This window comes from Molothrus aeneus, chromosome 28 (genome assembly GCF_037042795.1).
Source record: "Molothrus aeneus isolate 106 chromosome 28, BPBGC_Maene_1.0, whole genome shotgun sequence".
NCBI classification, from domain to species: Eukaryota; Metazoa; Chordata; class Aves; order Passeriformes; family Icteridae; genus Molothrus; species Molothrus aeneus.
The window spans coordinates 3,950,586-3,959,948 of NC_089673.1; the positions used below are offsets into that span (position 1 = coordinate 3,950,586).

The 9,363-nt window shown below is 49.4% G+C and overlaps 1 protein-coding gene across 5 annotated transcripts in view; it reads right to left on the reverse strand.

Moving 5' to 3' along the window:
- Nucleotides 1-8,406, reverse strand: part of ETV4 (ETS variant transcription factor 4) — a 16,167-nt gene extending 7,761 nt beyond the window's left edge. For 3 of the 5 annotated variants that reach the window (XM_066567091.1, XM_066567089.1, XM_066567088.1), the window contains exons 1-9: nucleotides 8,087-8,406; nucleotides 7,833-7,929; nucleotides 7,677-7,724; nucleotides 5,839-5,892; nucleotides 5,253-5,367; nucleotides 4,278-4,424; nucleotides 2,827-3,041; nucleotides 423-497; nucleotides 272-340 (exon numbers count right to left, since the gene is read on the reverse strand). In XM_066567091.1, the coding sequence (XP_066423188.1) occupies nucleotides 272-340; nucleotides 423-497; nucleotides 2,827-3,041; nucleotides 4,278-4,424; nucleotides 5,253-5,367; nucleotides 5,839-5,892; nucleotides 7,677-7,724; nucleotides 7,833-7,929; nucleotides 8,087-8,131 (865 nt within the window). In that variant the 5' untranslated portion in view covers nucleotides 8,132-8,406. The remainder of the gene's footprint in view (nucleotides 1-271; nucleotides 341-422; nucleotides 498-2,826; nucleotides 3,042-4,277; nucleotides 4,425-5,252; nucleotides 5,368-5,838; nucleotides 5,893-7,676; nucleotides 7,725-7,832; nucleotides 7,930-8,086) is intronic. The other 2 variants (XM_066567092.1, XM_066567090.1) reach the window with 1 other exon arrangement.
- Nucleotides 8,407-9,363: the final 957 nt, after the last annotated feature.

Here is a 9,363-nt window from a genome sequence, read left to right on the forward strand (position 1 = left end):
GGAATATTTCAGTTCACATGCAACAGTGGCAAATTCACAAGCAACTCTTCTAAGAGCAGCTCTGATATAAGTCACAATGAAGCTGCTTATGCTAGAAGGCCTGGCTGCTGCTAAGAACGCTCAAAAAAATGAGCAAAATACCAAAAAAGCTGGGTACAAACACGCCTGCAAGAAGCAGGGTAATGAACTGTGTAGGTACTGGCCAAGGGGCTGGCTGAGGTGATGGGTAACCCTATCTTACACCAAAACCCCAAGCCTTTCCTTCTCCAACCTTCAAATTTCTCTGGGACAACGCAGACATCATCAGCAAAGGACCTCATCTGCTTGTCATAGCTGCAGCCTGGAAGAGAAAGCAACAGCAGCAGTCACAGCCAGGCAGGGGAGGAGCTGCAGGGAGAAAAGCCAGAGCCTGCATCTCTCACCTGATGGATCTTCTGTACACGAGTGGCTTGGGTAACTCTCAGCGTTCAGGTACATGGAAGGGCAGTCAGGAGCGTCTACAAAACAATTGACAAATTAACAATTTGTTCAAAAAGCACAGGTGGACAGGGGAGTGCAGCTGTCTGAGCAAGGTCCTCTTGGAGCCCTCCTGAAGGGTGAGTGTCAGACTGGTAACTGCAGCCTCATGTGCATTGTCCTTCCCATCACGAATTAGAGCAGAAAGATTTGGTGGCACCACCCTTCAGAGGAGCCAGAATATCCAGCCCATCACCTCCACATCGCTTTTACACAAAATCATGCATAAATCAACGTTCAAAATAAATTTGAACCTCTCTCTCCTCTCAGTTTAAGATGATTACACACTTTGCTGCTGCTTTAAGAAGGCATTACACTTTCCCAGGGGTACTGTGGTGATGTCAATGGAGAGCAGCAGCATCTGAATGTTCTTACAGAGTCTCACAAATGACATTTCAGATGTCTCAAGCCTCCCTGGCTTCTTCACATGATGAGGGGGCATTCTCACAATCAGTTTAGAAAATGTAAGAGAAAAATCAGCCTTTGTTAAAAACAAGCAGGAAGATTTTTCCTGGTTCTGTGTGTAGTGTAAAGTGCTGGCTGTGCACTGTGCAATTGTGTTTTCTGAATCAAATTTATTTACAGTGCACAGCTGAAACAGAAGCTGTGACTGGGAGCTCTGCAAAGGTTTCTGTTCCATTTCCCTCTCACACCTGTGTCTGGCCATGGCTGCCAGCAGATGTTTTGCTGATGCTGAGGGAAGAGAACTCTGAGCTGACAGCCTGGGTGTTATTACAGCCATAAACTCTCACAAAAAGCACATTCCCATCCTCTGGGCTTGCACATTTTCTGAACAGACCCAGTGAAATTGTAGTACCAATATCACCACAGTGATTCCCTCATAGGAGCTTTTGATTTTTCTGTTTATTTCTGCTAAAGGAAACCATTCAAGCTGTCCATTAAAACACCAGGAAACCAGAAGTATCCTTCCCTCTGGAGAGGGGGTATTGTGATCTCAGGGTTGTGAGTCTTTGGACAGATCTGCCAGAAAAATAAGATTTATCCCTTGTGGAAAAACAAGAGGATCACCTGGAGGAGAGAGCTGGCCTCTAGAGAGCTGTTTTGGGCATCACTGAACCTTTTCTCTCGTCATCCCCTGAAATCTCTGTTCTCTGAGCCTTGTTTCCATGGGAAGCACCCAGCAGCATCCTGGCACTGAGCTGAGCCCACCCAGAGCCCTTTCCTCTGTGCTCAGAGGGGCTTCTGCTGCAAGGACCCAGGACAGATTTTCTTTACAAGCCCCAACATATTTGATTCCTTCCTCTCTGCTGCTGTTTCCTGTTTTCAGCATCATTTCTTCAAAACTGACCTCACTTACTTTCTAAGCTCACAAATACCCCTGAAAACAAAACTTTCCTGTGAAACTGGAAACGGCCTTTTCTTCATTCCTGATAGTGTGAGTGGGATAACAATGAACTTTGAGTGTCTCCTTATTGGCTCCTTACTCCCTTGGGATGGGGATGCTTTTATCTGCTTTGAGTGGATTTAGCATCACCTCCTACCTTGCTCAGGCTTTCAGCTCTGTACCAGAAATTCTTTCTCAGAGCAAGGTGAGTGTCCCAGCCTTGTTTTGGATGCAGTGAACATCAGAACTGTTTTAGCTGCCAGCTGCCCAGGGAGCACACAGTGCTGCCAGTGAGGCAGTGCTGCTCCAGGGCTCGGGGAGCAGCAGCTCACCCAGCTGGGTGCTCCCCAAGGAGCTGCTCCATTGTTGGGGAAGATGGAACAGGAAAGCCTTATCAATAGGATTGCCTGGCAAAAGATTTTGAGAATATGGAAACTATAGGTGAGATTGAAATGAAAGCAAGCTTTGAGATCCCTCAGTTACTGAACAGCTGGAAAACAATGGTGTGGCCAGATTGAAGGTGATCCCCTTTTGATGGAACAACACCCTCTGCTTGCAGACAGGTCCAGGGGTCAGAGCAGACCCTGCCAGCTTGGCAGAAGGGGCTCAAAGAGGAGTTTTTAGGGTTTAAAATGTAACCCAGGATGGTGATGTAATGATTCTTATAGGCTGTGTGTAAATGCTATAGGATTTGTATCTTGTACTAGATTGGTTAGTGAAAAATAGAATATTCAACACAGAAGAAGATTTATTGTATTGGAACAGGAACCTCACTCCCACCCTCTGACCCTCTCATCCTCTTTCCCCCTCTCCTTTCTCAGGCCTGCTCTGAGCTGTGGACCCTTTGCAATGAACCCCAAATTCCACCACCTGGCTCCAGTGATCTCTCATCTGCACCCATCCCCACCCTCCCACCCCGCAGTGCTCCCAGTCCATGCCCTCAGGAAGGGTCAGTTCTGCCTCACCTGGCTCGTACAGGTAATCCACCTGCTCCTGCTTGACCAGCACAGCTGCTGGGAGCTGCTGCCTGCTGCCTGCCTGCTCTGCTGCCTCGCACTGCGGGTCCTGCTGCTCCTGCTTGAAGCCCTGCTGAGGGAACTGGAGGCACTGGTAGGCACTGGGGTCCTCCTGGGAGGGCGGGAAGGGATGGCACAGCTCCAGAGGTGGCTGAAAGGCAGAGCTGAGAAGGGAGAAGGTGTGAGGCTGCTGCTTCCTTGAGAATCTGCAGCCCCAGAAGCAATGGGGGATTCCCCTGTGGAGAATCTGTGCAGGGGCTTGGGAGCTGGCCTGCAAGCAAAGCTGAGTTAATAGAAAAAATAACAACTGAGGATTTTCGAGTGGATCCATGGCAAGGAAGAAAACAAGGCTGTCAGCATGGAAACAGATTAAAAAAGATACATAAAAGGACATAAATATATATTGATATTACTAATATATATACTATAATAATATATCTATACTATAATAATATAACAATATAATATATCTATATTATTAATAATATGCCTTTTTAGATATATATCTATAAAGATATATATAATAACTATTTTTATATATGTTATATATATAAAATATATATATTATATATATTTTATATATAATATATATAATATATATAATATATATTATATATATTATATATATAATATATAGATACCTATATATTATATATATACACCTATTGTATCTATATAGAAAATTTTTGTAAGCTACACTATGTGCATAAGTAAATGTGTATATGTACCTTATTAAATTTCTGTAAAACTTTTGCCAATTCTATTGACACTAATTGCTTTACACCAATGAATATAAAAAGTTATTATATGTAATTAATTAATGTAATTAGTAATTAATGTCTTAAAATGTAATGTATGACTTAAAATCACACTCTATTAAAAGTATATAAGCTGCAGAACATGCAGAATAAAAACTTTTTTCTTCTTGGGCTCTGATCATGTGTGTGTTTGTCACGTCCAACCTAATGGTGACAAGAACACTCTGGTCTCAGCCCTGGGTTTTGTTTTCTGGGCCCCCCTGGTTTCAGCTCTGGCTTTTGCTTTTTTGAGCCCCTTGGTTTCAGCCCTGGTTTTTGTTTTCTGCCCCCCCTGGTTTCAGCCCTGGCACGGGGCTGATGAGGGGCAGAAGCCTCCTCAGCCCATTGCTGGAGCTGCAGGGGCTCACGGTGGCTGGCACAAGGAAGGGTGACATCCCAGGGGAGGACGTTTCCAAGGGCAGCTGCCCCCCAGCCCATCACTGCAGGACCTGGCAGGGTCAAGGGTGTGGATTTCACGCCCCAGGCAGCAGAGCTGGGTGCCACGGGAGGCTGCAAACAGAGCACTTCCACCTTCCTCCTGCCACCACCAAGGAGGACAATCCTTGCCAGTGGTGTCCCCTGCCCAGCTCTGAGGCGACTCACCTGTTCTCCCTGAGGAAGCCACAGCTGGAGGTGGAGCTGGGGGGCCCTGCAGGGCAGGGGAAGCTCCTGTCGTGCCTGGGGAGCTGCTGCAGTGCTGGCTGGATCAGGACCCCAGGGCTGGGGCACTGTCTGGGCTGGTCATAGGCACTGGAAGAGCCAAACAGAAATTGCAGCATCTCAGATCTCAGGAAGGACTTGTGGCAGCACCTGGAACATCTCTGTCTCAGGCTGCAAGGTGGGGCTGGGGCTGGGCTCTATCACCATCTCTCAGAGCTGGGGCACTCCTCTGCTGTTCATTGGGCAGTTTTCTTTATCTCTCCCACAAACCAATCCACCCTCCAGGGAGATCTCTGCTGTTAATGGGCCATTAATTATTAATTATCTCCTGTTCATGGCCAGTGAGGGTCCCTGCATGGCTGATCCAATTCCATCATCCCATTGGGAGATGCTCCGCCCATGGGGAGGAGCCAAGCATTCCTACCTGGGTACAATCTGGGATTCTGGGACAGCAGAACAGCCTTTGCACTGGATTTCCCAGAGGAACAGCAGCTGCCTCTTGCCCTGGATCTTCAGAGGCAGAGACTGCACCTTTCTCCAGGATCCCTGCTCCAGCAGAACCAGCCCTGGCACTGCAGGAGGGCTGAGCCACAATTCCAATGGTTCTGCTGCCCACACCCTGACCCACAGGGCGTCAGGCTGGGTTCTGACTCTGGCAGTGTTGGTTTGCTTTACTGAACTGTTTATATCGTTTTTATTTCCTTCCCTAATAAAGAAATGTAATTCCTGCTCCCATATCTTTGCCTGAGAGCCTTTTAATTTCAAAACTATAACAATTCAGAGGGAGGGGGGTTACATTTTCCATTTCAGGGGAGGCTCCTGCCTTCCTTAGCACACACCTGGCTTTCCAAACCCAGACACAAGTTTCAGAGCACTGGATTTCAGAGCAGCTGCTGCCCCTCCCTGTGGGAGCCATACCTGGCATAAAGGCACTGCTTGCTGTTGTGCTGGAGCGGCTGCTCGTGGCTGCAGGGCAGCTCCGAGGGGCTCTGGGGCTCCTTCTTGACCTTGGCAGGAGGACTGTGAAAAGCTACTGCAGGAGAGAAAGGAAAGATCAAACTGACACTTTTCTTCTTTGTGGGGAGCCACGATTGTCAGGCATTTCCAAATGCAGGAAATCCTGCAATTCCTTTGCTGATCTTTGCTGTGCCAACAGTTCAGTGCCCTGAACTCCATGGGACTGTCAAGAAGTTGGATGTGTTGGGAGCAGCCAATTCTTTCCAGCCCCCAATAGCTGGAACAGGATCTCACATTACACCTGACTCCCTGATCCACTCAGAGTGAAACTGGGACCATCCCTCTCCTCAGCTCTAGGTCAAAAAGAGAAAGAAACTAAATTTATGGCTCAGAGACCAAGCTCTGAGAAAGGAGGGACACAAGAGCAGCAAGTAAAAGTGTTTAATTTCAGTTTATGTGGGGGAAACTGCCTGGAGCAGGGGGGAAAGGCACCAGAATTTGGATTTGCCTTTCCCCCAAGAGGTGAGGGCATTCCCATGGTACTTACAGTTTTCTGAATGGAAGTCGGGCACAAATTGCTCATCATTGTCTGGAACCTGAGCTGTCAGGAGAGAGAGGGAGGGAGGGAGGGAGAAAAAGAGGCAGGGAGGAGTCAGTTTTGGCACTTTATTCAGCATAATTAACACTAAGGCAGAAATAAATCTCTGCAGGAAAGATCTGAGCTTTCTGCTGGGATGATTTTAGTGACTAAGGAGAGTCTCCCTTTGGGATTAATGAATACATGTGAGTCCTGGGAGAAACCTTACCCATATTATCTAACTTCTAACAATTACTTTTACATCCCTTTTACTGCAGGGAAGGGAGAGCTGGCAGCAGCTTGTTGTTATTTCATAAAGTCTGTCACTGCTGCTGCTGCTGCTAACAAAAGTTACAGTTTTTGTTATTGCAGAGTGGAGAACAGATTGCACTCCCTCTGCTCTAAAACACAGGTGATGCAGTCAAAATTAAGGGACATAAAGGATGGAAGCCCAGTCAGCCAAATCTCAGTCAGCCAAAAATAAACCTCAGGCAGTAACCCTGCTCAAAATGCCATGCATATTTTTACATCATTATTGTTAAATATTTTTAAGTACCTAGATACAATAAGTACTCCTGTCTTTATCAAAAGACTGTACTCGAGGATGTGTTTTGAATTTTCTAGAAAATGGATCGTCTCTAGTATTGGAATTAGAGCAAAATCACCACGTTTAGAACTAGTTTCACTTGGGATTAATGTGACTTCCTGGCATTCGAAGTTTTCCTTGAAGTTCAAAACAATTAAGACACTAAACTGAAAAGTATGTAAATTCCAGGAAGGTCCCCACAAAGTATTACATAAAAAAAAATAGAAAAAGAAGGAAAAAATAAAGAATAGAAGCATTTTGTTTCCCAAATTAAAAGACTACTTTGTAGTTTAAGAAAATATCAACGTTCTGGCAACCTACAAATCTAAGTGACAAATTAGCATAAAATCGAAGCAGTTACAAACAGCCTGGAGCGAAAATTGTACCCAGGGAAGCGGGCCAGCAGCCAAGCTCCATTCATGAGCAAATGCCCGGCACAATGGTGCCATTCAGAATCCTCATTTCCACAAGCCAGGGGCTGGCAAGTCTGGAAAAAAACACTTTTGTTTGGAGTCAGGAGCGGGACAAACCCCAAAACCAACTCAAAACCGAGCAGAGCCGGGAGAATCACGAATCACAAGGTTGGAAGAGACCTTCAAGATCATCGAGTTCCCTGTTCCCTGACACCTCAACTCAACCCTGGCATCCAGAGCCAACCCAGCCTTGTTTAAACACCTCAGGGCAGTGCCCACCTCCCTGGCAGCACATTCCAGTGCCCACTCTCTCTTTCTGTGAAGGATTTTTTCCTCATGCCCAGCCTAAACTCCCCCTGGCACAGCTGGAGGCTGTGTCCTCTTGTCCTGGTGTCACTGCTGAGCCCTCCAGAGGAAATGACCTCGTGGGAATGGTGTGAGCACAAAGAACAGAACAGAATGACCAGGTTGGAAGAGACCTCCAAGATCATCGAGTCTCCAACCCAGCCCCAACATCTTCTCCACTAAACCCTGGCACCCAGAGCCACATCCAGGCTTTGTTAAACACACCCAGGGCTGGCACCCAGCAGAGCGTTTCCCCAGATGTGTTTCCCCAGCAGAGCTGGGGGAAATCACAGAATCACAAAGTTGGAAGAAACCTTCAAGGCCATCGAGTCCAACCCATTCCCTGACACCTCAATCAAACCCTGGCACATCCAGGCTTGCTTTAAACGCATCCAGGGATGGTGACTCCACCACCTCCCCGAGCAGAGCATTCCAGAAGTTTAAGAAGAAGGGAAGGAGCCTACCTTCAGTCAGCCAGGTCTCCTGGAGCTGCCGCAGGTCCTGGAAGAGCTCTGCGGGGAGAGGAGCCGCTGCTGATTGCGGGACGCTCCGGCCGCGGAGCGGAGCAGGATCTGACCCCGCTCCCGGTTCCTGCCCGGCCACCCCCGGGTCCCCCTCACCTTCCGAGTCCTGCTCCGGCGGCAGCGCCGCTTCCCCGGGAGTCCTGGCAGCGCCCAGCACGGCTCGGCCCGCGGGCAGCGCCGGGCCCGGGGGCTGCTGCTGAGGGAGGAGCGGCTCAGAGCGGAGCCCCGGGCGGAGCGGGGCCGGCCCGGAGCCCCCCCCGGGGCTGCTGCTGAGGGAGGAGCGGCTCAGAGCGGAGCCCCGGGCGGAGCGGGGCCGGCCCGGAGCCCCCCCCGGCGGAGCCGCCACTCACCTGCGGGAAGGTGAACGGCACCTGCTGGTCCAGGTACCCCTTCATCCTCCTGGGGCATCTGGGGGGTACCGGGGGCGGGGAACCGGGCCGGGATCCGCAGCAGCGGCGGGACCGCGACCCGGGAGAGGCGGCGACCGCGTCACCGAAACTTCGGATGCGAGGCGGGACCGAGCCCGGCCGGGACGAGCCCCGGGACAGGAGCCCCGCTCGGGTCGGGTCGGGTCGGGTCCGGTCCGGAGCCGTCGCTCAGCACCGGCGGGCCCGGCCCACGCGGAGCGCCCGGCGGAGCCGCCCCGTGGCCGCTCCGAGGCCGCCGTGGGCCCGGGGCCGGTTCCCCCCCATTGGCCGCGCTCACGGCCCCGGCTCGCCCACTCCTTTGTTTGATCGAATTTGTGAATGAAGCTCCGAGTCGGGGCACGCCCGCCAATCACCGCTCGCCTCGGCCGTCAGCCATTGAGGAGTGGGCGTGGCTCCCACCCTGGCGGGCCAATCGCATGGCAGGGCCGCGCTGTTCATTCACGGCGGAGCGCCCATTCATAAAAAAATAGAATTCTGCCGGAGTTCATTCATGAGCGGCTCCGGGCGGGCCCCGCCGTGTCCGTGTGTCCCACCCAGCGCGGCACAGCCCTGCCCCTCCTCAGCGAACCGCGCTCGTTTTTAAAACCTCTCTGAGGTCACTTCCAAACCCTCTGAGGTCATTTCCAAACCTTCTCCGAGGTCATTTTCAAACCCTCTCCGAGGTCATTTTCAAACCCTCTTCGAGGTCATTTTCAAACTCTTCGAGGTCATTTTCAAACCTTCTTAGAGGTCATTTTCAAAACCTCTTCGATATCATTTTCAAACCTTCCGAGGTCCTTTTCAAACACTCTTCTTGTTCAGTTCCATTCTGAGCAAGTTTCAACAAGACTTGGAAGAAATCTCACCCATCCAACAGGAGTGAAAATAACTAAACTAACTGCCTGTCCAAATCAGTTTGGCTCATACAAATGTTAACGGACTAGAATATTTAAAAAAAAATCTAGTTTTGGGACTTGCACACTAAAAGAAGTGGATTTGTTTTTCCAGGGGCTGTCTCTCCTGGGCCATGTGCATGCATCCAGTTATTTTTTTCCCCAATTTCTCCTTTAAAATTTCAAGATGCTACTTAACATTTATTAATCCTCTTTATCTCCCCAAAAATATTAGTGACATGCAGGGCCTGGTGATAATGAGATAATAATTCATGGAATGTTATGCCCTGGAAGAGAAATAGGTACTCAAGAGAAGAAGAAAAAGGG